The 16,879-nt window shown below is 36.0% G+C and overlaps 1 protein-coding gene across 1 annotated transcript in view; it reads right to left on the bottom strand.

The window, feature by feature from the left end:
* Positions 1-114: 114 nt before the first annotated feature.
* Positions 115-16,879, bottom strand: part of SPPL2A (signal peptide peptidase like 2A) — a 52,366-nt gene continuing 35,601 nt past the window's right edge. Inside the window, exons 13-15 of the mRNA XM_004281277.4 lie at positions 14,574-14,648; positions 12,623-12,783; positions 115-3,913 (exon numbers count right to left, since the gene is read on the bottom strand). Of these exons, the coding sequence (XP_004281325.2) occupies positions 3,842-3,913; positions 12,623-12,783; positions 14,574-14,648 (308 nt within the window). The 3' untranslated portion in view covers positions 115-3,841. The remainder of the gene's footprint in view (positions 3,914-12,622; positions 12,784-14,573; positions 14,649-16,879) is intronic.

The raw sequence follows: 16,879 nt of genomic DNA, 5'->3' as shown, positions 1-16,879 counted from the left end.
AACCACACAATTTCATAAGTGATTATTATCATTTTCACCTTATGTGAACATGATCTAGTAGCTTTTAGTTCATTTTCAATTATTTTTCACCATTCAAAATAAAACAAACTCAAATTTTATTTTAAAATAGAATTTATTGAATACCATAGTGAATTCAATACATTAAAAAAACTGTTTTTCTTGTCAGTATTGGCACATAATGAAGAGTTTTAAAGCACTGCCAGATTAACACTTCAAAAAATTTTAAATCATGTTCCATAAAAAAATAAAGCCTAGTAGTGCTATTAAAGTACTAATTTACACTAGCATATCAAAGTGTTAAAAGAAAAGAATTTCACACTCAAACCTCCATCTAAGAAGTAAAAATTCAGTCATGTACTTTAAAAAAGGTTCTCATATGATCAAAATACAACAGAAGGTATAAAACAAGCAAAACCCACGTAATTTACATTGACTTGTCTCATTGGGAAATCTCAAGGCTAACCAGGTAAACTTTAGATACTGAAAAAAAAATCCATATTCCAAAGCAAAATAAGTTGTTTACTTTTTATGCCTAATCAAAGAAACAAATAATGACATTAAATATTCCACATTTTTTTCTTCTAGTTGCCCCTTAATTGCAAATAATGTAGGACTATTCTAAAAAATTTAGTTAAAAAAATTTTCCCCAATGAACATTTTCTTAGATACAAAAAGCTGTCCTTATGGAAACATTAAACAAGAAAATTTACATATATGATTTTCACTGTAATATGGCCTGTATATTACTCTTATAAATCATTTTGTTTACTCTGAAAATTCAGTAACCCAAATTGTGAGTACTACATAATTTCTTTCAAATTCCAAAAGGTTAAGTCATTTGATTCAGATCTCTTGAATTTATAGAGTATTTTTCTTCCAGGAAGCATAAACTGATTTTTACTCAGTATTTTGATTTTATTTTCATTACCCTCCCCTACCTCCTTTAGAATTACCTCTGAGGTAAATAGAGCACTGAAAATAAATTTTTTAAACTGTAAAATGGGTTGTTTGGCATAACAACTTTTTTCCTTGTTAATGGGAAAATATAAAGCCTTTCAAACTAGTACAATCCACTAGTCTGAAAAGCAATTCCTGTTTGTGAAGTCTCATTAGCTGAAATCAAGTTGACATTTTAGAGACCAAACTTAAATAAATTAGTTTCTGCTTATATCTAAGGCAGAAATTAAAAAAACAAAGGAAAACTGGAAAGCTCATTTGTATTTACTCTAAATGTACCATTTCATCAAAATCTCTATGAACATGTAACTAAAATCAATGAATGCCAACAGCAGATGGGTTAAAATTTTCTTCCTTCAAAAGAGAAATAAATTGCTGAGTCTACTAATAAGGTATTGCTAATCTAAAAAAAAATCTACAAGCTAGAAGGAAACATAACATCGTAAAATATCAAAGTCCTTTCCCACAAACCTCATATTTATCTTTGCTGAACTAAACTGAAGTAAAAATCATTGACTTTACAATTTGAGGTATTTAATAATTTGTTTGATAAACTACAAAAATGTTCATAGGGAATTTCTCAGACTTTTTTTTTTTTGCAGTAAGTAATCTCCTACAATATTTATTGTTTTAAAGACATGTTTAGGAAAAAACCAAACTTCTCTTCCCCTTAAAGTTATTGGTGGTGGGAGGGCAAGAGAGGAAGAAATGATACAGTCTTCTAAAGCCAAATTTCCATCTCCGCTATCTTTTGCTTATATTTTGATTCCCCAAATATTTCTGCACTTTATTGTAATTTCTATAAATATTTTCAGTTCAGTTGCTAGAAGGACTAAGTACAATATAAAGTTGATATTGAAGATGGAGAAACTTAAGAAAGTTCACTTTTTATGTTATTTCTATTTAATCTGTAAGATTTAAATAGCAAACTAGAACAAGGTTATACCTTCTTGATAACTAATGGTTGGATAAAGTAGAATTTGCATCAAAGAATTAAGATTCCAGACTTCTAGATGTAAAATTTTCTCTTAACATTCTTCATAAAATGTGGTTGAGGCTTTTGAATATTCTAAAGCTGGGATAAGAGTGCAGATAATTTTACTTAAAAAAGCTGTATTTTGGCAAACATTTTATTGATATTATAAATGAAAATATAGTTGGAGCTTTAACATGGCACTTAATCTGTTCTCTCTATCAGAGTCTGCCAAATAAATTAAATTCTCTGGAAAAAATTCAAACTTTATATTATAGAGGCAAAATTAACATGAACTCTTACTTGTCAGATACTTGTCATTTGCCATAAACCAAATGACCCATAAGTGTATTAAGTAGAAAGAAGGGCTGACTGTCAAGGGAGCTTCTACATCTATAAATTACGTAACTTAACAATTAACAATTAATCAAAAGCATCTAATTCCCTCAAATACTAAATTTAGTTCAAACATCAAAGGTCTGATCCATTTTTAAAGGCATTAGCTTTATCTTTTAATCAGTTAAACTGGCCTTAGGATGAAAAATCATGGATTTGTTCACATTATCTTGTACATTATTCACAGAGAAATACAAAATCCTGCTGTCTTTGCAATCACTTTTCATTTGGGAATTTCTTAGAGAAAATAAAAGAAAATGGAAAGATAATGTGACCTATGACTCCCAGGATAATGTTCAAGTCCACATCTGAGATTTAGCAAAGAATGAGAAAGATTTTTTCAAGTTGGAAGATACCAAAGTGATTAGTTGGTCTAACATACTCATTTTGCAGATGAGAAAGCTGAGATACAGTTTTATTGCGCTAATAAAATTTACTCAAACTCTTGTAATTAAATTGAGACTAACACCCAGTCTCCTGTCTTCTGTCTCCAATTCTTTTCTCTGAAGCACACTTTGTATATTAGTAAACCACTCTCCATCCAAATTTTAAAAAGTTAACAGTGGTTTCCTATGGAGAAAGGAGTAGGGATCAGGGGAAAAAAAGGTAGGGGAGGGGATTATTAGGGATGTTAACACTCAAACAATGAGTCATATGTATTAATACATAATTTAATAAGAAAAATAATTTTTACAAAATATTAAGTCTTAACATTAGCAGAACCAAACTTCAGAGATCAGAAATACCATAGTGGAATTAAATGTTAGTTTAGAAATTTAAGCTACATCTTCAAGGAAACAGCAGAACTGAAAACTGTGGATTTCAGTTTTTGTTTCCTTTTAATGACTAGTTCTATATATTATGTTTCTCTATATCTGGAAAAATATTCTAATATAATACACATGTAGTCTGAAGTAATTTAGGTTCTCAAGTTTAAAAAAGGATTGGGATTTTTTTAAACTTATGCTACAAAAATACACATTTATATATATTCTCAAATTATATATTTCTAACCTCTGCAGTGATAAAAGGTCTAAAATTCCATTGCTGAACTGCCTTCTTACATGGTCTTAAACAGTTGTTTCTATACAGCATAAAATTTGCATAATTCTTTACAGTAAAATCTGCTCAGAAATTCACTTTGACAAATACTTTTAACTATCATTAGAGTTGAAAGAAAGAGATTTCAGTAAGAAAAGTACAGGGGTGGGTGAAGACTTTTTTTTTAGAAAAATATACTGTATATATTACATCTTAAAAATTACACAGACCATATGCTTTTATTTAATGTGAAGGCACAACTTTAATGTAGTTAAAAGCAAATGTATTTTAATTACTTATCATGTAGTCGTCAGTACCAGCTCTTAAAAATACATATTTGCAAGCACAGCATTGAAGTTTCTTTCAGATTGTCAATTCAAAAGCCAATTTAAAATGGCCAACTCTATTTGTAGAAAGTCAATTGACACATTATTGCAAGTCCACATAATATTATTATTGGACAATCTGTTCACCAGCAGTCACAGGGTTTTCTTCATTTGTTGCATAGTCCAGATGGTCCATCATCTAGGCATAAATAAAAGATGTTAGGAAATGCAAATTTTCAACTTGCCCCTAGCATTCACTAATTTGGCAAAAGGAGTCCCAGTTTTTAAGAGACACAGAGTGCTCCATGGAACTGAGCACTCCTTTTGGAGCAATGTACTGTTTCAACATCCACACTCCTAAGGAAGGACATGCTCAGAGTCATTACTCTTTCAGGAAGCTTAATCATTAGACTAGGGCCAATCTGATAAGTGCTTTCTCTGGATCTTCCACTATTTCCATCTCCCAATATGAATACTGCCCTGCATGGCAGTAGGAATATCCATCACAAGATATTCCTGATGCTTATTCCAGGACACTATTCCAAGCAGTGTCCACTCCTACAAGTGGAAAAACTAAAAATGGCACCACAAATCACTGTGAGAATACTAGCTGGTTCAGGGACAGTATAACCTGGTTGACACCTTGAATTGACCTTAGGATCATTTAAAAATGATACATGAAATATTAAAAAGACTGTATGACAAAAATTTCTACTAAGGGCAAAGAAATTAAAGTCAAATGATATCTGAAAACAAAAACAAGAATATACTTGCCATAGACTATTTTAGGGGAATTACCAGTTGAACTTCTCTCAAATGATCACTTCAGTTCCTCCCATATTCTCATAAAAATCTTTACATGTTTGGGAATGAAGGAAGAAACACTTAAATGTTTTCAGTGTTTTTACCCTGTTCTTCAGATAAAACTAATTAAAAATACGAAAAAAGGGACTTCCCTGGTGATGCAGTGGTTAAGAATCCACCTACCAATGCAGGGGACACAGGTTCGAGCCCTGGTCCAGGAAGATCCCACGTGCCACAGAGCAACTAAGCCCGTGCACCACAACTACTGAGCCTGCACTCTAGAGCCCATGAGCCACAACTACTGAGCCCACGTACCACAACTACTGAGCCCACGAGCTGTAACTACTGAAGCCTGTGCACCAAGAGACCGTGCTCCGCAACAGAGAAGCCACTGCAATGAGAAGCCCGCACACCACAACGAAGAGTAGCCCCTGCTCGCCGCAACTAGAGAAAGCCCACGTGCAGCAACGACCCAATGCAGCCAAAAATTAATTAATTTAAAAAAATAAAGTGTGACCTATAAAAAAAATAGGAAAAGAAAAAGTACTTAATGTCTTTCTGAAGATTGGCAAAGATTTTTAGATTGGTGATTAAATTTAAGTATTGTGATGTAGTTTTCCCCTTCTCCTTTACTAAGAAGTAGAAGACAAGCAAGATAAATGTTCCCATTTTTATAAACTGATTCTAAAAGCTTTAGTGTTTTTTGGAAGAGGAAGCAGAGAGAGCAATAATTTTCAAATGGGGTCTCTGGACGTGCCAGACAAAGAATACAAACATGAGCTGAGGCTTTCAGCTGACAACTGTCTCAAGTGACGGAGACACCTTATAAAACCCAAACCTGCTGATACTCTGAGTCATTTCAAGCCCCTAAACAATCAGTTTTGAGGTCCTCTATTTGCCAAAGATATCCCCTAGATTAATGTAGTTGCATATTCATAGCGCTTCTGCAGGTCAGTGGGGGGGGTGGGTGGCGCATAAAAGCCAAATCAAGATAGGTAACAAAAAGACGAAGTTGTTGAAGAGCTGATTTTAGTCACAATTTAAACGAGAGAGGGAAAGAAGAAGCACATAAGATATATTTAGCCTCCCTCTTTTTCTATAGACACTCCAGTGTAAGAGGCTGGAGCTGTGGGGACAGAGAACTGCAGAATGGATGTTGGGGAAAAACCCTCTTTCTTCCCCAAGACCTGCTGATCCTGGTAACTATAACCTAATGAAATAATAGCCTACATAACTCTAAGTTATAATGTGCCTCTTCTTTCCTAATCTTCTGGTACCTCATTGGCACTGTAATCTAATCTCTAAATATAGAAATATATTAGTTAAAAAGAAAAAAACTTGCAAAATCAACCTATTGAGAAGTGACATCTCTACTCTGTATTTACTTTTCTTTACTGACTTTTCAAAAAAAAACAACACAGAGAAATAAAGAGCAAACTTGAAACAGGATTTTAAAAACACAACAAAAATTAACATAGATAATAAAATTAACCAGAAAATTCATGTAAATTTTTTTCTTAATATTTGTAAATAGGCAAGGTCAATTTAGAAAAGATGTTCTCTGAAACTGGGTCGACTAACCTGGCATTACTGATAGCTCTGAACCAATCTCCAGAAACAGCCTAATAAAATGCTCATTAAAGTGCAGGAACTGGAGAGTTGTTGATAGTACAGCAAAGTTGTTCTAAGTATTTCTGTATTCTGACTTGTCAGTTACAGCTTGTGACTTCTAAAAATAATTAGAAGCACTAGTGACATTTAACAGAGACAAACCCACTGTTTACTGGATCTTCACAAACTGAAAACTTACTTCCCACCCAGAGTAAAACAGCCCATTGGAGGTTGCTGCATAAATCTAACTCCACTGATTTAGGATTAGAAACAAAAAAAATTCTCCCCAAAGGATGATTTCTATTAATTGTTCTATATGCCAAAGTAATTATGTCACCGCTTAATTTTTCTCCTTAGAGAAAAAACACCTTAACTTTCTCTACACTCATTATAAAATAAGGGAAACTGAATATTGTAGCTCTTAAAGCACTCCAGAAAAATAGTTCATAAAAAATATAGTGTAAGTAGCTTTGAGGTACAGAAAAGAATATACAATTAAGATTTCCAAACTAGTATCATTTAATGAAATCCTATAGGAAACTTTACTTTTTTGATTAGAGAAATTCATGGAAGGGCTGAATGACTCCAAGTAAAATACTAAAGTATCTCTATGAAGTCTCTAAGTTTCAGCAAAAAACAAGGTATAATTTGCCCTTTGAAAACAGTATAAAAAGGCTATCAGGGCTACCCATGACTTTTAAAAATCTCCAGTGGAAAAGTCCTGCTTTCTGCTACTCTTACACTCAATGCTAATATCAGGAATTAGAATGAATCAAATGATAACAGCATAAACAAATGTGCTGTTAGATTCTGATTTTAATTTATATTATTTGCTTTACATTTGATTTTTTTTTCAAAACAGTAGCAAAAACTTTTGGTACTTGCATAAAATGGTTATATATAAAGACTGTAGAGATATGTCTAGTTTAATGTTTCAAAAGTGCCACACTTTTACAATACCTTATTAACATTTTTGGTAATTTTATGAAGGTTGCTTAAACACAACCCAGAAGTTTACACACATACACAGAAGTGATTAAAGGTCAGTGCCTTAAGGACTGAACATTATAATTGCTTTGCATGAAGAATTTCAATAACATAGACTGAGAATTTACAGTGTATAAAAACACTGTTATCAGCACTGTGGGTTCCTAACACCTAGGAGCTAATAACTTAAGTGAGGGAAGCATACACAAATATCTACACTACAAGGCAGGTGTCAATAAGTATTTAAAGTCAAAGTCTAAAGAAAATATGGGGAAAGGTGAACCTGATTTCAATTGGAGAACTCCTGGATATCTGCTTGGAGAAGGTAGATTTTGAGTTGGGAGTTATATAAGGGATATTCTGGAAAGAGATACTGGAGGTAGGGGGAGAAGAGGGAAAGGATTATTATACTGTTAGCCAAAGAGATGAACTAGTAATGGCCTGAGGGTTGTCTTCAGGGCTGATTCTCAGGCCTCTCCTACACTAAGTCCATACCTAGTCTCCCTTTATTTTCCCAGGCTTGTTGAGGTTCCCTGTTCTACTTCCAAAGCCTCTGCTAGCCTTATCTGATTTCAACATCCACTTGCCTCACTAAGCTTTGGGCTAACCTACCTCTATAGATTAGATTCTCCTACCTCCCTGTAAGTCCAACCTCATTTTATGAACGAGGAGTCTTCAGAGATTAAATAATTTGCCAGAACTGATGCCAAAGCTATAATATACTGTCTTCCACAAATGACAACATTTGAGCTAAATTAAGTTGGACTTTAAAGGTTGGACAAAAGGAATGAGAGATTTTCTTTTTCACATTAACAGAAGGCATTACATTCTATAACTTTTAAAAAGGCTAGTTTTTTTGAAAAATAGACTCTCTCCTGGCAGCAGTTCATAATATTCTGCAACTAGCTTGCCTAAAATTTCAGGAAATGTCCATGCTTAATATTTTCTGTGGGAAAATGACCATGTTTAACAAAATCTTTTCTCTGAGGCTTCTGATGGCCTTTTACAAATAAGTTAAAAGGAAACAGATTTAACAAAGACCCAAAGTTTTAATATCCAAACCAGGAAAGTAGAAATCAGTTAATGAATTGAAAAATAACCACCAAACCAACAAATAAACCAAAACAAGAAAACTCAATTCCTACAAATAATAATAGCAAATACATTTATAGTGCTAACAACGTGCCAGGTACTGTACTAAGCAATTTGCGTCTATTACAGCAACATTCTGAAGCAGGTTGATTATTATCCCATCTTACATTGGAGGAAACTGAGGCACCGAGAAGCTAAGTAACTTGCCTAAAGTCACATGGCTAATAATTAACAAAATCAGAATTCAAACTTCGGCAGTCTGGCACCAGACTCCATGCTTTTTATTACTATGTGGTATTTTATATTCTGAATGTCTTATGTAATAAAATTATGATACCACACTACAAAAGTGAGAAGTGTATTACCAAAATTGTCTTATTTTTTGACACTTTAAGATGGATTTTCCTACAATCAACTGTCTTATTTACTGTCTCTGTCTTAGAGTGAAGGCCCTGGAGACCATCCTTCTGTAACTATTTACTATGGCTTTGTGTCCAGCTGCAATGATCTTTAACTTTATATGTAGCTGTTGTGAATCAGAATCATCATTTCTTTCAAGGTCACAATTGTTAAGAATGAAACTTGAATGGTCCAGGGCAGAGCACTTATTCATAGGGAATATAAATGCATCCCTTGGTTGAAGTCCATTCTTACCTACCATCCCCATTCTCCTCAATAAAAAGCATGGAGAGAGAAAGGTGCTATAATAAACCACCCGACCCTTAAAGCTGCATTAAAGGGGAAGGAAAATTTTACAAGTAAAAATAAAATGCTGGTGATGAAAATAACAACAAACATACTTAATTCTGTAAGATAGTACCATGTGCTCTCATTAACTGTCCCAAATTTAAACTTTAACCCTAAACAAAGTTTCCCCATGTTGCTCATCCTCTTTGTCCTGATTTGCCTCATAATCAGTTAATAAGATAAGTGCCCCTAAAAGGAGAAACCTCTTGGCCACAGTTCTGTCCTGAGCCTTTTCTTCTCCCTCTACATTCTCACTCACGGAGTATGCTAGTGACACTCCCAAATTTCTGTCTCTAGCTAGGCCTGTCTCCTGCATATCAGGAGATGTTTATTCAACTGCTTACTTCTCTTTTCCTGGTAGTCCCATAGGTATTCTGAAATGTCCAACATTGAATCATCATCTTATCTCTCAAATCTGTTGCCCTTCTTAATCTCAGTGAGTGGTGTCACCATCCACCCACTCAGCTACCCAAGTCAAAAATCTTGGACTCCACTTCCTCTCCCTACACTGAATCTATCACCAGATCACATTAATTATGCCTCTAAATTTCTCTTGACCTTGTTCTCTTCTCTCAATCTCACTACCTTTCTAACTCTGGCTACCACTGCTTCTAATTGTAATAGCTACCTCAAGTTTTGCTCCCTCCTCCAATCCATTTTCTAGATTTCTTAAAACTCTTAAAATGGTCTCCAATATTCTTAGGATAGAGTCCAAGCCCTTGAACGTGGCTTACAAGACCCTACAGATTCTTTCCCTTGCTTCCTTCTCCAGTTTTCATCTCCTACTGCTCCCCTATTCTTACTCAATAGGATAGCCATCCTAAACTTCATTTCGTTCCTAAATCTGTCAATGCTCTTCCCTCCAAGCCTTTTTTTTTTTTTTTTTTGCACTACACGGGCCTCTCACTGCTGTGGCCTCTCCCATTGAGGAACACAGGCCCCGGATGCACAGGCTCAGCGGCCATGGCTCACGGGCCTAGCCACTCTGAGGCATGTGGGATCTTCCCGGACCGGGGCACAAACCCGTGTCCCCTGCACTGACAGGCAGGCTCTCAACCACTGTGCCACCAGGGAAGCCCCCTCCAAGCCTTTGAAGTTATGGTTCTCTCAATATGGAAAACATGGCTCAGTCTTAAAGTCTCAACATAAACTTAACATTCTTTTTTTTTCTTTTTGGCTGTGTTGGGTCTTTGTTGCTGTGCACGGGCTTTCTCTAGTTGTGGCCAGCGGGGGCTACTCTTTGTGGCAGTGAGCAGGCTTCTCATTGTGGTGGCTTCTCTTGTTGCAGAGCACAGGCATGCGGGATTCAGTAGTTGCAGCACGTGGACTCAGTAGTTGTGGGTCGCGGGCTCTAGAGCGCAGGCTCAGTAGTCGTGGCGCACAGGCTTAGTCGCTCTGTGGCATGTGGCATCTTCCCGGACCAGGGCTTGAACCCTTGTCCCCTGCATTGGCAGGCGGATTCTTAACCACTGCACCAACAGGGAAGTCCCATAAACTTAACATTCTTTAAGAAGCTTCCCTTCCTCAAATCACCTTTGACTGTCTCAAAACCATAAGCACTGGGTGTCCCACTTCTAGTTTTCATGGCACCTGCCATAACTAACATTCATCACACTTTATTGTTAGTGACTCTATTTGTATCCTCCACTAGACTCTAACTTTCAAGAGGCCATGAGAGTAGGCCTGCTTCTAACTTGTTCATCTTTTATCAACAGCACATACAACAGTACCTGGCTCAACAGAACTGCTCAATAAACATTTGCTAAGTGAAGAAATAGAAAACTATTTTTAAAACATGATGACAAAGAGCACTTCTTGGGATGTGACTTTCAAAAACTAGTATTAGGGACTTCCCTGGTGGCACAGTGGTTAAGACTCCGTGCTCCCAACGCAGAGGGCACAGGTTCGATCCCTGGTCAGGTAACTAGATCCCACATGCATGCCAGAACTAAGAGTTTGCATGCCACAATTAAGGAGCCCATGAGTCACAACTAAGGAGCCCACCTGCTGCAACTAAGGAACCTGCCTGCCACAACTAAGACCTGGAGCAACCAACCAAGTAAATAAATAAATATTAAAAACAAAACAAAACAAGTATTAGAGTATGTGTTGTAGGACATACTTTTACTTTTCAAAATCTATAAAACATTCCATGTGGGTGTCCTCTTTATGGGAGTTACAAGCTGTCTTACTAGTTTAGTCAAGGACCTTGTGGCCATAAACTAATTCTATGTGTATAAATACAAGTTGAGACAATGGCATTGTGAGGTAGGAAAGGCAGGTATTTATCCTAATCTCAAAGAAATTATAAGACTTAACCCAAAGAATTCTAAGCTGGTGCTTTTTTCAATTATAGTAGTCTAACTTAATGTGCTAATCACCTCTTGTTAAATAAAGATGACACTACAGGGCTTCCCTGGTGGCGCAGTGGTTGAGATTCCGCCTGCCGATGCAGGGGACACAGGTTCGTGCCCCACTCCGGGAAGATCCCACATGCCGTGGAGTGGCTGGGCCCGTGAGCCATGGCCACTGAGCCTGCGCGTCCGGAGCCTGTGCTCCGCAACGGGAGAGGCCACAACAGTGAGAGGCCTGAGTACCGCAAAAAAAAAAAAAAAACCAACCACAAGGTGGATATGAACTTTGAACTGTTTATCTACTAACAGAATTGCAGCCATCTACCCAAAGTATCTCTATTTTTGTTCATGTGATCACTGACATGCATGCATGAGGGTGGATGACAGAGGGTAGTTTGTTGTAATAGGGCAAAGAAGAGCTAACTGCCTCATGAAGGGATCAATGTCATGACCATGACCTCAACAGGCAAGGGTTTCCCAACCCTCTTTAATTTCGAAGCAAACAAACAAACTTTACAGGAATACCAAGAACATTTAGGAAAAGAAGAAAGGGGTTTAACTTCAATGAAGAAATAACTCAAACATGATAGATTCTGGTATCTGATATTCTCTGTTCTAGGAATTTTACAGAAAGGTTAATCTTGATCAATTTAAATCTGAGGGGCTTCCCTGGTGGCGCAGTGGTTGGGGGTCCGCCTGCCGATGCAGGGGACATGGGTTCGGGAGGATCCCACATGCCGCAGAGCGGCTGGGCCCGTGGGCCATGGCCGCTGGGCCTGTGCATCTGGAGCCTGTGCTCTGCAACGGGAGAGGCCGCAGCAGTGAGATGCCCGCGTACCGGAAAAAAAAAAAAAAATCTGAAATGAGTGCCCTCTTTCACTTCGTTAGGCCCATTTAGATGCTGGAGAGAGTACTTTTTATCTGCAAAATCTCAGGACTCTTACTATAAATAGCTAATGTCAGTATCAAAATTTATTACTTAAACAAGGGTTTTATCTTTCATGAAGGCGACTTTTGTGTGGATTTTGAAAACTCATGTTGAAATGCCGTTTTGGTTTTCCCTGATGCCCTCCCATGCTTCTTGGTAGTTTTATCTTGAGTCACCAGAATTCTGGCATCAGATTGCAGTGGGGATGAGAACTGATGATGCAGCAGGTGAATAGTAAGAGGGTAGTAGTGGAAAAAACTTAGGACATCCTGACAAATTCAAGGCAACTTTTTGGCATGTAAAAGCTTTGACATATACAAGCAGTTCCCATCCGAAGTTAGGCAGTGTCATAAGATAACTTGGTAACCAAGATATAAGCACATACCTGATAGCCGCTACCTTTCCAGAACTTTTTCATTTCCTTACGTCTCCAAGCAACAACTGAGGCAGTAATAAGTGTGCAAGGTACTAAATAGAGGAGAGCAGGTTGCCCCTTTTTCATCAGCACCAGAACAACAAATGTAAGTATCATACCGACGGCATAGGCTGCAAGAATAATATCAAGTATCAGCAATTTCTATATGCTATCAAAGGTGGATTTTAACTCTGTCACTAAAGTACTGGTTTTCGAATACTTCTAAGGACGTTTTTGCCCTATGACTTCTTTTCATAATTTCATTATTTTCCTAGATAGTAGTTAGGAGAGACATTCTACAGAGCTTTTGAAAAATTTGGAAACTGGTTAGTGTTTTCATTATAATTACCCTAATCGTTAATCATTGATAAAGATAATAATTCAAGGAAGCCTCAATTATCTGCCACTATTAAGGATGTTGAGTTGTTCCACATTTTAGGTAACTAAAATCTGTGCCTCTAGGTAGTAAAGTTTGCTTTTAAAAATCTTCCTAATATTGATTATATACTTCCTGGTCTTCTTCAACAAGTGCACACCAAACGTCATTTGATCTTTTATTAATGATTGAGGGTCTCATTATGAACACAGGATCTCAGAATATTGGAGCTAGAAGGGCCTTTATGGACAATGCAGTCCACATTCTTGCTTTATAGATGAGACAATGGAGGACCAGTGAAGTTAAGTGAGTTGCCCAAAGTTACACAGCAGAGTTGACAGTCCTATTATCTGTCTTTTCATTGAGTTCTTTTATTCTATCACACTGATTGGTGCTGGACTCTAATATGTTCATACCTTTTGGGAGTACTATACTTAATGGCCTCAGACTGCTTTTCTTATTCCTTTATAATTTCCCCTTTTTCATCCTTTCACTTACTTAGCTGTTCTTTCTTACTGTCAGGGTAACTATTTCTAGCAACACCCTTTTCTACCACTAATGTACACTTTTAATTTACTAGATTTAATTCCACTGTGGAATTGAAAACCTTGCTAGAACAGTATCTAAATGGCTCTGGTGCAGGCCATTTACCTAAGCATAAAGAACTTTGGTGTACAGACTTTGAGATATCTATTTGATATGTTCAGAAGCAGAAAAGTATTTTTTGGCTTACAGCCTGTTCCTGTCTGTTTTCGATAATAGAAATAAAAGGATGAGTGACAACTACCGCTGCTGTCCCAGGTGAAATGTTATTGTGCCATAAATTTATTTATATTAATACGTAATTATTGTACCGTATTTTTAAAGATTTATTATTTATTTATTTATTTAATTTTTGGCTGCATCAGATCTCAGTTGCGGCACGTGGGATCTTCATTGAGGCACACAGGATCTTTCGTTGTAGCACACGGGCTTCTCTCTAGCTGTGGCGTACAGGTTCTCTCTCTCTAGTTGCGGCACACATGCTCCAGGGTGCATGGGCTCTGTAGTTGTGGCGTGTGGGCTCTGTAGTTTGCTGTAAGCAGGCTTTCTGAGGTGAGTGAGCTCAGTAGTTGTGGCATGTTGTTGTGGCATGTGGGCTTAGTTGCCCCACAGCATGTGGGATCTTAGTTCCCTGACCAGGGATCGAGCCCATGTCCCCTGCATTGGAAGGTGGATTCTTTAACAGTATAGGGACCACCAGGGAAGTCCCTATACTGTATTTTTTAAAAATCCAGTATTATAGAATTTATTGACTACTTATGTGCCATGTGCTTTAATAAGAATTTTATGTGTAGAACCTAAAGTTTTTCTTTCACATATAATTTCCTTTTTAAACCTCCAAAACCTTGTGATATAGGTAGTAAAGTATAATTATCTTTTTGATGGAAAAAATATGTCTGATTCATTCATGGTGAAGAATTAGAATCCAGGACTCCTTATTTTTAGACCTTTTCCTACAGACAGTACAATTCAATATAATAAAAAGAAAAAACAAAAACTTACCAACTGTGGAGGAAACATAGTATATAGAAGAACCAGCCTGAACATCAAATCTTCTACAGTATGCAATCAACAGGCCTAAAAAAACACTCTACATTATTTTCTTAAAACAACAACAGCAATACAAATTCAACTGTTAACTATGGCAACAGAACATGTTGTATTGTATCTAACCTTCATTTTTGCATCATTAGAACATTAAACTACCTCAAATTCTGGACAAAATTTTATATGCTGATTTTTTAAAACTTAATACCATATATTAAACATTTTCCTAAGCCATCAGTCTTTAAAGATATGATTTTTATTAGCTGCTTAATATTCCATCTCATGGAGAAATTTTTCTAATATTTCTGTGGTATCACTTGTAATGTCTCCTCTTTCATTTATAACTTTACTGATTTGGACCCTCTCTCTTTTTTTCTTGGTTAGTCTAGCTAGAGTTTTGTCAATGTTGTTTATCTTTTTAAAGATTCAACTCTTGGTTTTGTTAATCTTTCCTATTATTTTTATGTTCTCTATTTATTTTTGCCCTAATCTTTATTATTTCCTTCATTCTGCTAACTTTGGGCTTAGTTTGTTCTTCTTTTTCTAGTTCTTGTAGGTGTAAAGAAAGGTTGTTTATCTGAGATCTTTCTATTTTCTTGATGTATATGCTTATCAGTGTAAACTTCTTAGAACTGCTTTTGCTGCATCCCATAAGTTTTGAAATGTTGTGCTTCTCTTTTCATTTGTCTCACAACACATTTTTACTTCTCTTTAATATTTTCTTTGATCCACTGGTTGTTCAGGAGTGTGTGTTAATATCCAGGTGTTCGTGAATTTTCCAGTTATCCTCCTGTTACTGATTTCTAGTTTCATTCCACTGTGGTCAGAAAATATACTTGGTATGATTTCAATCTTCTTAAATTTGCTAAGATTTGTTCTGTGGCCTAACATATGATCTATCCTAGAAAACGTTCCCTGTGTGCTTCGGAAACGTGTATTCTGCTGTTGCTGGATGGAATATTCTGTATATGTCTCTAGTCTATTTGGTCTCTAGTGTTGACAAAAATTTTTAAATGTATCATCAAAAAAAATGTATTGAAAGAGCATCAAGGAAGACAATTTCAAATTGTGATCAAAGAAATCTCTTTTCCAAGGAGAATAAAATAATTTGGAATTTTAATACAGAGAGTTCAAATGGCAATGAAATATAAGCTTTAATTTGTAAGCATGCAAGTGTACAGGAAAAAAAAATTTATTACCTATTTAAGAAATGTGTTGAACCTCTCCAAAGAAGAAATCTCAGACTGTATTTATTTGCTAAACACTATTATGAAACAGTAAGAATGACATTCAACTGCTTAAAAATATCAGAAAATAATTTTACTATCTTTATTAGTTGTTTCAGTTAATTAGTTTTGGTCCTTACATAATTAATCAAATACGATTCTTGGTAGTTCCTTGTTATTTTTTACTATATTTGCTGTTTAATCAACATTTCCATACATTAAAAACAGTGATATCCATCCCCCCAAATTAGAATTTAGCTTTTAGAATTAAGTCACATATTATAAAACACTCTGCTTTTTGGGGAAATATTTGTTAGTGACCTTTGTCATTTACTTCAAGAATGCAGTATTTACATACGATCACACTATTTTCACCAATTCTATGCTATGTGCTTTTTATAGCACATGGTGTGGGACTTGTAAAGTTGGGGATAAGTTTAAAGATATTCAAGAAACCTTAAGTTTACTCAACAGAATGCTTTCCCTACTTAATCAATTATGTGAATGGAGACTCACTGAGCTAAGAGAGCTGCTACACTGGTCTTTGCGATCCAGCTCACACGGCAACACTTTTTGCTTATTTCTCTATCCAGCTTTACTATGTCAATGAAAGGGCTTTTTCAGAAGAGCCAGTACTCTTTACCCAGCCACAGGCAGTTAGTACATAAGGAGACTATAAGAAAAGTGAGGAAGGAAAAACTCTCAGCTGATTGAGAAACATTATTAATTATTTCTACACTATATTATTCCTGGGCTGGGATTAACTTTATTCTACAGGTAGCCCAGTGAGGAAAATAATGCAGAACTGCAATAACTGTCAGAGAAGACATGCTAGGAGAAGGTGATCAATTTCCACCACATGCTGTATTTTTTTTGCATTATAGTGCCCTACAAGCTATTGTTGTTCTACTATGTTTTCCACTTGGTCATGACCTTGCTTAGTATTCCTAAACCACTTTTCCTAGAATATAACTATTATTTTATTATGATACATTTGGTAATATTAAATTCAACTTTTAAAGGGGGATTTGTTAT

The sequence above is a fragment of the Orcinus orca genome, chromosome 2, assembly GCF_937001465.1.
Source record: "Orcinus orca chromosome 2, mOrcOrc1.1, whole genome shotgun sequence".
Classification (NCBI taxonomy): domain Eukaryota; kingdom Metazoa; phylum Chordata; class Mammalia; order Artiodactyla; family Delphinidae; genus Orcinus; species Orcinus orca.
This window is presented reverse-complemented; position numbering and strand designations above follow the sequence as displayed.